This window comes from Stegastes partitus, unplaced genomic scaffold (assembly GCF_000690725.1).
Source record: "Stegastes partitus isolate 25-593 unplaced genomic scaffold, Stegastes_partitus-1.0.2 Scaffold876, whole genome shotgun sequence".
NCBI lineage: Eukaryota > Metazoa > Chordata > Actinopteri > Pomacentridae > Stegastes > Stegastes partitus.
The window spans coordinates 63,398-76,725 of record NW_007578607.1 but is presented as its reverse complement, the minus strand read 5'-3'; the positions used below and the strand labels follow the sequence as shown (position 1 = coordinate 76,725).

Here is a 13,328-nt window from a genome sequence, read left to right as displayed (position 1 = left end):
AAGGCGACGAGACTCGGCGGGCAACATCACGTTTGGGCCTTGAGTGAATGTATGGTCGTGTTTCTGGGGACATGGAGGAAGCTTGAAGCCTGCTCACGACAGTGGCTTTGACAGCCATTGTTTACAAAGACGTCACCCCCGAGCGGATAACGGGGCATTTAAGCGGCCGAATGTGGCATCTGCGCGGCCGCACGGCGTCGATCCCCGCGCGGTGAGACGCGATCGAACGCTACATTGTTTCAAAGGTAGTTGTCATTGGAATTACGTAAGCTTTTAACGTCAGCAAAGTCTCCTGTTGTTGTGTTTTGTGTGTGTGTGTGTGTGTGTGTGTGTGTGTGTAGCTCAGCCAGCCTCGAACCGCAGCGTCCACCAGCTGTGCGTCCACGGTGTGCCTGCGTAAAGTCTGCCCGCTGTGACACACTCACACACACACACACACACTGTAACGCTACAACACACCAGCGATTCGTGTCAACACTGACATCCAGGTGTGTGTTGTCTGCTCCCTCGTGTGACTGACTGACTGACTGACTGACTAGCCCTTTAGCATGGCCTAGTCTGTTGTTGCACCTGCTGCTGTTTGCGTAGTGGAGCCACAGAGGCCACGGTGAGCTCAGGATTCAGGTGTTGTTTTTTGCTTTTTTTGTTGGTGGTGGTGGTGAGGGGGACTTCAACTGCATCAGCTGAGCGACCCTTTAAAAGGCTGATGTTGCTGGAAGTTTAAAAGTCAGCAAAACTCCAGGCCTTCGTGCTGACCGCCACTTTCTACTTCCTGAGAGCTCAGAGTGTGTGTGAGTACAGTTTGGGTGAAATAGTCCTTTTTTTTTAAAGCAGCTCTTGTGCATTGCTGCTCCTGCCAGGTTGGGAATTGGACCTTAAACGCTTTAAAGTGACTTTACGTTGTGTTTTGTTGGCGCTCGTGTTCAGATAACTTCAAGCGATGATGTGAAATCTTTCTAAAGATGTCCCTCTTGATTTAGGGCTGAGGTGTTGTCAAGGCAGGAGGCCTTGTGACCTTCCCAGCAGCCTGGGAAGCCCTGGGTGGCCTTCGTTTAAAAGTCGGGAAAACACCAGTTTACTGTTGGAAGTCTGTGAGCTCAGTGGGACTCTGGGACGCCCTGTTGGGGGAAACTTTTTTAAAAAAAAAACATCAAGACGAAAAAAAAAAAAGAGAGAGAGAATTAAAAGAACAAACAAGAATACAAAGGGGGTCTTTGTGTACTTTCATTCAATTTGGCCCTGGCAGAATCTCCAGTGGAAAAGCACCAAACAGCCAGTGATCCTGTGCGCGATTGGGTGGTTTCCCGAACAAAACTGTAAATTAACTTGAGAATTATTAAGGAAGGGGAATCTCCGCTGAAAATTTCCCACCAATCTGTTGCTACTGTACTCTACTGAGAAATAACATCTTCCCCCTTTTTCTCTCCATCCAGTTTCCACGTTGTTTGGTCATCGGCGGTTGGTGCCTCCTCCTCCTCCTCCTCCTCTCCTCCTCCTCCTCCTCGTCCTCGCTCCTCTTCCTCCCTTCCTTCCACCCGTCCGCCATGTCGCAGGGTCAGAACTTCCTCCCCAAATTCCTGTTTGTGTCCAACCTGCTGAAGGCGGTGAAGATCCGTCAGCGAGTGCCCAACGACGTGGTGAAGCCGGCGGCCAGCGGCGGCCTCATGCACCACCTGCGGGGGATGCACCGCTACACGCTGGAGATGATCGCCATGAACCACTTCCCCCAGGCCTTCAGGGAGGTGGTGCAGGCCGCCATCCTGGACCGAGCCATGCAGGCGTCGCTGGAGCAGGAGAAGAAGCTCAACTGGTGTCGGGAGCTGAAGAAGATGGTGCCGTTACGCACCAATGGTAAGGAAGATGGTGCTTAGTGTTGGATTATGGTTTGGATGAAGTTGGGATGCTTCAGGTTTATGGTTTAGTCGTTGTGCAGAACAACGGAGGTGATGTTCAACTTTTTCCTCCATGATTTTAGGAAGTGCAGCGGTCTTTATTGTTCACACAGAGGATGTGTTTTGCTTTTGTTTCATTTTCTGTGATGGAGAAGGTGCGATTTTATGAGTCAGTGCTATTTGATATGTAGATTCGGAGATGTCATTACTCACAAGCAGGGTTACTGTAAATGACAACAATCGAGGGACGCTAGTTCCGATTTCACGTGGACTCATTCAGCAGCAGCCCCCTGGGTTTTACTGAGCGCCGGAGCTCAGAAAGCCCATTGCTAAGTCATGTTTTCTATTACGTGGATGTTGTAACACGGGAACATCCCAGGGCAGGCAAACATTTAGAAATGGGCCTGATTACTTGTGATCATAGCTCTGTACTGGGAAATTCTCTGGCGTCACACGCAGGACTGTTGTTTACTGTCGGCGATGTTTCAGAGCCGACTGTTTCCACAGTTTTTTATTCACAACATTCGGGGTATGCCCCCTCTTTTTCTGTGTAGGTGTTTCTAAGGAGCCTGAATGTCAGTGGATCTGAAAAAAAAAAAATCACATAATTTTACCTTCAGTTTGTCACCTTCCTGCCTGCCTGTGGTAGGCTCATGTGTCGGTGCTCAGATGGGACCAACTCCAACTGTGTCTCATTGTCTCCGGTGGCCTTTTCTTCTACGATACAGTAACTTAAACACATCTGGTGTGGACATCACATCTATTTTAAGGTGAGGGAAGAAGAAAAACAGTCTTTAAAGAAGGTTATCAGCTGTTGCGTTCACAACAGAAAGAGGAAGCGGAAATCAATCAGCGTTACAAGTTTGCCTCTAATTGTGTGTGTTTCCAAAGGAAACTATTTGTTTTACTCATGTGAGAAAATTCCAACGTGTCATATCAGAACTTGCCGGATGGATGAGGAACCAGTTTGTGTCCTAATGCTTGTTTTTTTTTTTTTTCTTTTAATATAAATATCGAAACTCTTTATGAGGGTCTCTGTCAGTTCTAAAGTTAGTAATGACGGAAGAGGTTCCTGTAACTGTCATCAATACGCGGTTCCTCTTCAGAAAGACCCCTGAATTGATGATAAACGCTTCTGACTTCTGCTGCCAGTAAAACCTGCATGGAATTTCCTGGCTTGCGAGGATGATGTCATAAAGATGAGACGAGAATTTAGAGCCGGAGCGTCTAACTCTGAAGGACCCAGAAGTGACTTTGAGCAGAGGACGGACAACACACACACACACACACGCACGCACACACACACACACACACACACACACACACACACACACAGAGGACTGACTGACTGCTGCTGAGTCACTGGAGCTCAGCAGACACACACACACACACACACACGCAGAAAACGTGAGAGAAGAAGAAGAAGTCCGTCAGTGAACATCCAACACTGTTATCAGAGATCCGTCATCTGGGACCTCAATTTACTCATTAGTTCGAAATTTCTTTTCTCAGGTCGTCGTCTCTGTGAACGTACCAAAGATTAATCCCCCCCCGCCAAAAAAAAAAAACCCGACTTTATTACAACACAAGAGTGAAAAAATAGAGCTGACCACCGTAAAAACAAAACAGCCTCATAAACATTCAATTAAAAAATATCAGGGTCACATCCTGTTTCATAAAAGCCAGTGAAGAAAGGCGTTATTAGAAGTCAGTGCGCCTTCTGTCTTAAATGTCTGGGATACATCCGAGGGTTTTTCCCAAACTGCATCCCATGTCTGTCATGTGTCCCCATCAGGCAGGATTTGTTCAGCTGCAACACAGTCGCTCTACATACACTGCAGCAGTGTTCTGCCGTCTAAGTACAGATTTCAAGTTTTGCTTGTGCAATCCACATTACTTGGAATTAATTGCTTCTGCAATTTTATTTTGTTTTTTCCCGATGCAGAAGTAAAAATATTCTTGAGCGGCACTTTCTTGTTGGGACAAAGAGTGGGATGATGCAAACCTGGAGCCCCACTGGTGCCACAGCTTTGCCAACTTTTGCTGTCACCTGGATGGCAACCAAATAAGCTCGAGCCCGGCCTGACTTATTTTCAGGAAGTGTCTATATTTAGACCGATGAGACGTGCCGACTGTCTTTCATCTTTAGTCAGCGGCCGGGCATCTCGATTCAGGGTCAAAAGTCTGTGTTTTTTGTGCGCAAGAGGAAGCGATGGTGCATGTGGACATTTGTGCCTCCTCGCGTATGCCTTTGTCTCTGTTGAGGATGCCTTTTCTCACTAGAGAGCTGTGCATTTTATGTTTTTGTTGAGTGATGCAAGAGCACCGAAATGCAACAACAGCTCGCCAGTCTGAAATAGAAGTGGATGTTTTTCCCTCCAAACACGCTGGGATGTTCTTTCAGTTGAATGAAAACAACTGTATCTCACATTACATTCATCTTGCACCACGGTTAATGTTATTCTGAGAAAGCTGATCACAGCTTGGCCTATGGCACGCTTACCTCAAGGCAGAACACGTTTTAGAATCTTCGTTGCGAAGGCTAACCTTTTCTCAGCTGTTTTTTTTTTTAGATTTAAAGTTCTTTTTTTGTGCTGAGGTTTAGTTCTTGTAACACGAGCCGCTCATCTGAAAGTGTGAAAGTTTCATTTTGATGCAGAAGCATTGTACAAATAAGGGTGTGTGTGTGTTTGAGGTGTGTGAGCTACTTCCAGGTGAACACTTGCGAATAGAAGAAGTAGACAAAACATACATATTACGGTACACTTTTGTGTATTTGTGCATGTGAGGGCACATGTTATCTCAGTGCTCATTAATCACAGCCTTCATCGGGTGTTGATAGCAGTAGTTAAAACGATAACATTCCATCCTGTCCAAGTCACGCCCTTGTGGAAAGTACAGGACCAGCTGAGTAGCATTGATGAGTTGGGATCATAGGAGGGGAACACACACACACAGTCACACTCACACACACTCACACACACACGCGCGCACACAAAAGGCAGAAGTTAGCGCAGGGAAATTCCTGTGTTTAGTGTGGCAACAGGGTTTTTCAGAGCTGCACACATTGACAAATATGGCCTCTGCTGTTTCACAATGAGAAAAAGACCCAGTACTGCCGAAGGAGACCAAATAAAATTCCAGGATTTTAAGCTACTCTTACACCAGCACGTCTTTTGAGCAACCACCGCTCTGAGCAATAAGTAGGATATAGGTAACAAACTGTTGGTAATTCTGTGTGCAGATTTAAGTTGTAAAGTTTTATATATTTTTTAAAAACAGTTTCAGGTAAACTATGGGCCATTTTTTCTCCAACCAGCTGGGTAAAGCCTGAGCTTTGTCTGCAGCGTGTGTGTCCTGTTAGACATATGAGGGTCATATAATAGTCTACCAACCAGATAGTGTGACAACTGGCCCGACGGCCTGGAAATCCCCAGACTTTTGTTACACTTCTGTTTGCGCACACTGCAATTGTCTGTTGTGTATGCTGTGCGCACGAAGCATTTGCATGCGCGTTTACCCGTGCACTATTTTGGAACTTTGTGACCCATGTGCAGAATTAACCAACTATTGTGCTAATAATGTTTGCTTGCCTCCTCTGTGTGTGTGTGTGTGTGTGTGTAGGAGACGGGAATTGTTTGCTTCACGCAGCCTCTCAGTACATGCTCGGTGTTCAGGACACGGACCTGGTGCTTCGGAAAGCTCTCCACGGGGTTCTGAAAGAGACGGACACCGGTGTGTTTAAAGCCCGGTTCCAGGCAGAGCTGCTCCAGTCCCAGGAGTTCACTCAGACTGGACTCCGATACACCACCATGGTATGAAGACTAGACCAAGTCTGTTCACTTACTTAGCGCTGAGTTTAGACAGTAGAAGACTTGGCTAAAAGACACAACTCATGTACTGGTGACACGGTGAAATCTAAATTTTCTGTCGTATCCTTTGCGTACTTGCAAGCAATGCACAAATAAATGTGAATGTATTTTTTGATTTTACGTAACTGCCCTCATTTTCATACCTTAAACGTATTTTTTGCTTTTCCACCAATTTGATCTATTTCACAAGCTTATTTTCTTCGTCTTTGTCTGTGTGCTTTCCCAGAACTGGGAGGAGGAATGGGATAAGATAGTGAAGATGGCGTCTCCGGTCTCCAGTAGCAACGGCCTCCAGTTTGACTCTCTGGAGGATATTCACATCTTCGTCCTCTCCAACATCCTCCGTCGACCTATCATTGTCATCGCAGGTACTCGCTTTTTTTTTTTCATCATCTCAAAGTACGTTTAATTCTCCTCGTTTGCCATCAAAGAGCCACCGGTCTTGTATCAACACGTCTATTAGTGATAGAGGAGTTGAAGATATCTCCTTTAAAACATGCCTCAACACTTGGCTGTTGGTTGTTTTGAAGTCCTCGTAGTGTTTGATTTCACTGTAAGACCTCCTGTTTGTCTTAAACGGGAAACTAGACCGGATATGGTGAGTCCTAAACTAGACGGAGGATAAATGTGGACAAGTTTGTTTTCAGTTATATTTGAGTTTTTGAGTAAGCTGTTCCCATATACGCATAAAAAGAAGACATTGCGCTTCTAAGAGTTTACTCAAACATTTCCAGATTGAATTTTCCTCAAACATTTTAACATCCATAAGTCTTTAGTTATATTTAAGTTGCTCATGGTCAGTTCCTTCTGTGAATCAGTAGTAATCCTTAAATTGTTGTTCTTTTAACAGACCAGGTGGTCAGGAGTATGAAATCTGGCTCCTCCATCTCTCCTCTGAATGTGGGTGGGATTTATCTGCCTTTACACTGGCCGCCCACAGAGTGCTACAAATACCCGATAGTGCTCGGCTACGACTCCCAGCACTTTGCACCCCTCATCACCATCAAAGACAGCGGTCCAGGTAGGAAACGCAAAGAGACAGGTGTGATGTAGCTGACATGACTGTGGGAGAAAGAAAGAGGGCCTGCTCGGGAGTTTGTGTAACGTCTTGATCTGAATTTGTCAGAGATCCGAGCAGTACCGCTGATCAACCCGAGACGGGCGGGCTTTGAGGAGCTGAAGGTTCACTTCCTGATGGAGAAGGAGCAGCAGCTCAAAGAGAGGCTTCTTAAAGACTACCTGCACCTGATAGAGATCCCCGTCATAGGCTTGGGCCACGACACCACACGGATTATGAAAGCTGCAAGGTACTTACAGCCTTTAAGTTCTGTCAAAATAGGACAGAATGGATGAGAAAAAGTTAAAGGTTTCTGTCACAGTTGGTTCTGGCCACAGTGTTGAATCTGTGTTGCGTAGTTTAATTTGTTTGAACCCTCTTCAGCTCACTAGTGACAGGAGCTGTGTTAACTGGATGTAACTGAAAAGGTATAAAATTACAAATAATGCGCTTTAAGAACAACACTGTGTGTCTCCTTCCTCAGGCTGGATGAGGGGAACCTTCCTGAAGACATGAACCTGATGGAGGACTACCTGCAGCTTGTCAACCACGAGTACCAGCGCTGGCAGGAGGACAAGGAGCAGGCGTGGGCCGCCCAGCCACAGCGCCCACCACCCTTCTCTGTCTCCCAGCTCTCCCTCATCGAGATCCGCTGTGCCACGCCACGATGCACCTTCTACGTCTCTGTGGACACGCAGCCTCATTGCCATGAGTGCTTTGAGAAGCGGCAGGCTACTACCGGTGGAGGAGCGAGGATAGAAGGGGTGGTTCAGACCAAGGGAGGAGGTGTACAAGGAGGGGTCGGAGTGATAGGGGGATCAGAGACTGAGGTGAGCTCCAGAGGAGCCCGAAGCAGCAGCCCCCCATGTTCCTCGTCTGGGAGAGGGGTGGTGTTATCCAGCCCCCGCTCAGCCCCGCCCACCGCCCCCAGCCTCAGCCTATACAGCGAAACTCACGCCATGAAGTGCAAGACACCCGGCTGCCTCTTCACCCTCAGCGTGGAGCATGATGGACTTTGTGAGCGCTGCTTCAACTCCAGGCAGAACCACGGACCCCCTGGAGCTGGAACGGCTGCCACAGGACTCCCGGGCCCCAATGGGGGGCCCGTCGTTCCCCACCCGGCCCAGGGCTCCGGCTGGACCCAGTGGGGGGGCTGCGAGACAGAGACAGAGCGATGCAGCATGTGCAGACAGGAGGCGTTCAGGATATTCAATGGTCTGTGTCCACCCTGCATGCAGAGACAGCAGGCTCCGGAGAGGGGAGAGCCTCAGCAGAGCAACCCAAGGACTGAGGCCTCATCTTCGGCTTGGACCCAGGCCAGGGACACTGAGCGGCCGTGCCTCACCCTAACCGGGCACACCTCAGCCTGGCAGGTCCCTCTGGCCCGGCCTTGTAAAAGATCTGGCTGCCAGTTCTTTGGGACACCAGAGAAATTGGGTTTCTGCACTATTTGCTATGTAGACTATCAAACCAACCACCGTAAGTCCTGAATTGAAACTATAAAAACTTCTATCATGTTGCAGAATTTTCAGATGTAAAAACAAATGTCTCATCAAAGCCTTAAAGTTATTGAAATAAATAGTCTGTGTCAGCTTAAATGTGTTGCAATGTTTTTTCGGTTGTCTGGCACACTGCTTATATTGGCTGCCGTCTGTTCCAGACCTGACTCCTCCTCCTGCACCGGTCCAGAGCCGGCATGGTGGGGAGACAGGCTTCCAGAATGCCTCACGGTGTCGTGGGCCTGGGTGTGGTGCAGTTGGCAAGGCAATGCTGGAGGGCTACTGCGATAAGTGTTACGTCAAAGAGCAGAGTGCACGGCTAAACCAAGTGGCACATCGCACCCCACACTCCCCTCCTCTGGTCATGGTGTGTGTCCGCCATATGATCCTAACTCTCCTGCTGTACTCATCCTGGTTCTTATGTGTCTTGTCCTTCTTTTGTCTTTGTTTCTCCGTGATTTTTGCTGCATATTTTACCTGTTACAATATCCTGCTGCTTCTCAGTTGCTAATTGACTGTCCTCTTTCTCTTTGCTCCCCTTCTCTTCCTCTGTACAAAAAGCGTGACCGAGCAGCCAAACCCAGATCTTCACAGCAATCCCAGACCCAGACCCAGACCCAGACTCAGTGCCGGCGGAGTGGCTGCAGTAACGTGTCCCCGGGTTGCACAGACCTCTGCCCAGAGTGCCACACGCGTGGTCAAGGCAGAGAGGCGGGCAGGCGGGCGCAGGCGCCCAAGGAGAAGTCGAAGCAGCGGTGCCGGACGCAGGGCTGCGACCACTACGCCAACCAAGAGAAACAGGGCTACTGCAACGAGTGTGACCACTTCAAACAGATTTACCGCGGCTGACCATATGCGCACCACACAACGACAATGATGACACATCGCTAGCACGCTAGAGCCGCCGCCCTGCTGTGGGCTCCCCATGCCAGTCAATGCACCTCTGATACTAACTAACCAACTAACTAACTAGCTAGTGACTAACTAGTAACCTTATGGCCTGAAAATCAAACCCCCCATGTAGAATGTGAAGAGAGAGTGTGTGTACGTGGGGGGGCGGTGAGTGTGTGTGTGTTCACAGTAGACATGGCCTCCAGAATACCTCTTTGTGCAATTATTATCATCTGATGTGCCCTGTGCACTTACACGGTGAGAGGTTCGGCTACATGTCAGAGCAACTGACTTAACTCTTGTGTACAATATGTATTTAGAGGTACGTAGTGAATCGTGCCGGACAAAATGATTGTATGTTGACATAACAAGAAGCATCTGACATTGCTTTCTAGACCACAGCCAAGGATTTATACCCCCCGTCTGTCTGTCTGTCTTAACCCATCTGTGTATCTGTCTGCCTGTCTGTCTAGCATTTGCTCTGTCGAGTGAGGGATGCAGTAGTTGGGCGAGCCCAGCGATGAATCTGTGGATGTAGTGAGCAGAAGTGAGCCGAACCAGGCCAAAGCAAAGCAAGTGAAGTGCTTGAAATGAAGTTAAATGGTGTTCACCATTGTTTAGCTTAGTTTCCCCAAATTACTCATTTGTCCTCCTAAAATATACAAAGGTTTGCCAAAAGAGGCTCTTGCAATCAATATTGTAAAATGATCAAAAGTTAATTTTCTTCCATTAGTCAGTCAATAGCAGTGTGAGTTTATATTTTGAGGCAAATTAGTATTGTTATCTGTTATATGACAATGTAAATTTCTTGATATAAAAAGCAAGAACAAACCACGTGTCCAAACAGTGCAAGACAGACAGGGCAGGCCCCTGCTAGTTTTGGTGCTACATGTACAGAAATACAAGCCTCTCCATTGTAGCCAACATGCTGGTGGTGTCACCGAGCAGAGGGCAGAGAACACAGCAGAGACAGGACTCATTCTCTTTCTATTCCTCCTTTCCTTCCTCTTATTTCCCCTTTTTCTCCAAAACAGATCTGTTGCCTTGGACGTTGTTTTCCTGTTTACTTACCACTTAAGCACCTAGAAACGCATCGACACATGCGCACACATACCTGCACATGCACACACAAATGTAGTTTTGCCGGTCCTGTCAGAAGGGGATTGCCGACCGTAGAGGGAACTGAAAGAAAATGAAGACGGGTGAAGTCCGGATAATTATCCACCTTACCACGGCACACAAACACATATGCACACACGCACATGCAAACACAGCTCTGTGAGATTGTACGCGCCCCACCCCGGCCTGAGGTGATGTGTAGGTAAACAAACCCATAAAGAAATGCATTCCTCTCTGCTCCACCCCACTGGATGTGCCAAGGCGACAATTTCAAAACTTCAGAGAGCAATCCCATTGCCTGCTTTGGCTAATCTTGTTTATCTGAATGTGTTTTGTGCTGCTGCTACAACAGCACAGTATTGGGGCTGATCCTCGATAAGTTTTGCCTTTAAGTAGTGATTGAAATTTTATGGACCAGAGGGGCCTGATCAGTGATTATGCATCAGTGCTCCCACCTATAAAATGCTTTTGTGAATATGGATCTTGATCCATATTGTAGGACCTTCCAACCCGATGCCTCATCTCCAAACACACACACACACAACGCACGCATGTGTGCGTCTGGAATACACAAAAAAACTGACATTCCTGTTTTGTTTTTTTTTTGGTTTTGTTTTGTTTTGGAATTTTTTAATGTATTTTGATATATTTGGTTTTGTTTTCTGCCAAAAAGAAAAAAGAAAAAAAAAAAAAATGTGCCATCAATTGCCAAACAGTTGTTGTTACCTCCTTAAAAATGGCCAGCCTGGACCATTCTAAACTAACCAGAGTGCCACAGATGGACATCTCCAGTTTTGTGCAAAGCTTAACAAGATTTCTCACGTTAGCAAAAATCCCCAAGTAGACACCATCTCTATATGAGTGTCTATTATGTCCACGTGCAAAGAAATATTTATCTGCAATGATGACCTCAAGCGTGAAACATTTATCAGACTGAAATGTGACATCAAGTGGAACAGTTATTCCCCTCGTACTTCTGCTGAACACCTCCTCTGCTGTAGGCAGATGTCCATCTGTGGCTCTGGTTAGAAAAGCATAGACAAACAGGCTCTCGGTCTGCCTTTTCATTCAACTGTATCTAAAGCTGTCAGGCCAGCCCACATGTTGACGGCCTGTACGTAGATCTCTGTGTGCTTTAATCACCTCTAGACAAACCTTAATCAATTAAAGGCCAATTAGCGGTCGGCTCATCGGGGCCCCGTAACGAGGGTTCCGGAGCTCCGGCTGAGTTCGACTGGGAGGAGATCACATAAGTTGCACATGACTTGTCTAAGCTGCTGAGGCATTTAGGAATGGTACTCCGACTTGCGTAGGGACATTCCAACAGTAGGAAGAGCATCGGCTTAGGAGCAGAAGGTGTAACAAAACATGCAAATGGTGTGGAAGTTTCTTTGTGTGACCTTTCGACAATAGGGTATTGTATGAAAAAAGCCTGGTTTTATTTGTTAAGTATTTATTCATATCAAAATATCTGTATTGTGTGATTCAATAATTATTTATATGTCGTCCTAAAATGAATTATTTTTATTAAGAAATCAGCAATCTGACTAATGTGGTTCTTGGCTCTGTTGTCATTGTGTGTGTGTGCGTGTGTGTGTGGTTGCATTTTGCATTTTAAAGCTTGGATGTGAGAACATTTTGTGTCACATATGGGTTGAGTTTCAGTATTTATTCATACTGTTCAAGATAATAAGATAACTCATTATGTACGTTAATGCCCCATAGTCACACTATCACAGAATACGTGTGCAGCTCCACAGGCATGTGTGCAGCCCTACATGCACTTGCACATGCAGTGTGTTTGCGTGTTCTCTGAGTCTCCACATTGCACTCTCCTTCCAGCGCTGCTTCTATTTACTGAGCTGTGCATTGCTTAATACTGTTTCTGCTGAAAAGCACTTGCTCAGTTTTCACCGAATCCATCTCCAGTGTAGGAAGTACAGTGGGTGCTGCAAAAGCCGTCAGATAACTGATCGCCGAGGCCTGGTTTAGATGTGGCAGAGTGCACCATTTTCCCATATGCTTAACTGGGTTAGCTGCTTTTTTTAAAAAACATTCTCTCCGCCTCTGTTGTTCTTTTTTTTCTCTCTCTCTCTCTTCTTTTGTCATCGCTACCGGTTTCCATACAAAAGAAAAGTTCAATTGACAAGGTTTTTCTTAGGTGCTTTTTTGTGACTATTCAGTTGTTTCCAGGTTATTGTTAGGGCGTCTTGCAATTTTAAAAAAAGAAACATAAAGGGAACCCCCACCCTCAGTTGGGAGGAGTGGATCATACGGTGGGAGGGGGGAGTTTGGAGTCAGAGGGGAGATATGGCAGTTACAGGTGGGGAATTGGTTAAAAAAAAAAAGTTTTATGTCACATGGCAGGGGTGACATTTAAGACGTGTGTGTGTGACTGCAGCGTTGTGCGTGGGCCTACTCATCTACCTACAGCCTCCACCACAGTTGGATAGGTAGGCTGATGTGGTTTCCTGGAAATACCCCAGCATGCAAACACACTCGTACAACAGTTTGTCTGCAGACTGTTTCACTTGAGGTGTAAGAGCCCCGCTGCTGTGGGGCAGTTAACCTTTCAATACAGATATAAATAATTACAAGAAGCACATATGTTAGTTTCAGCTGCAAGACGATGGTTTTTAATGGTTAGATGTGCGATCAGAGATGGCATTTACAAAAAACCATACACGTGATCTGTGGCCTACTGTGAGATCTGTTAGATTTGTAAATACCATTTTGGATGTCGCTAAAGGAAACCACCAAAAATAGAACTGAAAAAAACAATATCTGTCTTGTAGGAGAAGTTGCTTAACACTGAGCTCTGAGCAGTTTCTAGGTTTTATTGTTTTGCACATTTTTTACTCACTGTGAACCTTGTCTAGAAGCAGAACTAGAACCTTTGTGCTGTATCCCACAGTTACAAAGCTATACATCATGACAAACAAAAAATTCTTTAATTGTTTTCCAAAACTTGAAATAAGCTGGAATCAACTTTTTTTTT

The 13,328-nt window shown here is 46.4% G+C and overlaps 1 protein-coding gene across 1 annotated transcript; it reads left to right on the top strand.

Moving 5' to 3' along the window:
* Window positions 1–1,433: 1,433 nt before the first annotated feature.
* Window positions 1,434–11,872, top strand: tnfaip3 (tumor necrosis factor, alpha-induced protein 3). The gene is made up of 8 exons (XM_008293337.1): window positions 1,434–1,851; window positions 5,517–5,707; window positions 5,991–6,132; window positions 6,615–6,785; window positions 6,891–7,071; window positions 7,306–8,300; window positions 8,482–8,687; window positions 8,882–11,872. Exons 1-8 carry the CDS (start codon window positions 1,545–1,547, stop codon window positions 9,167–9,169), a joined length of 2,481 nt encoding a protein of 826 aa, XP_008291559.1. The 5' UTR covers window positions 1,434–1,544; the 3' UTR covers window positions 9,170–11,872.
* Window positions 11,873–13,328: the final 1,456 nt, after the last annotated feature.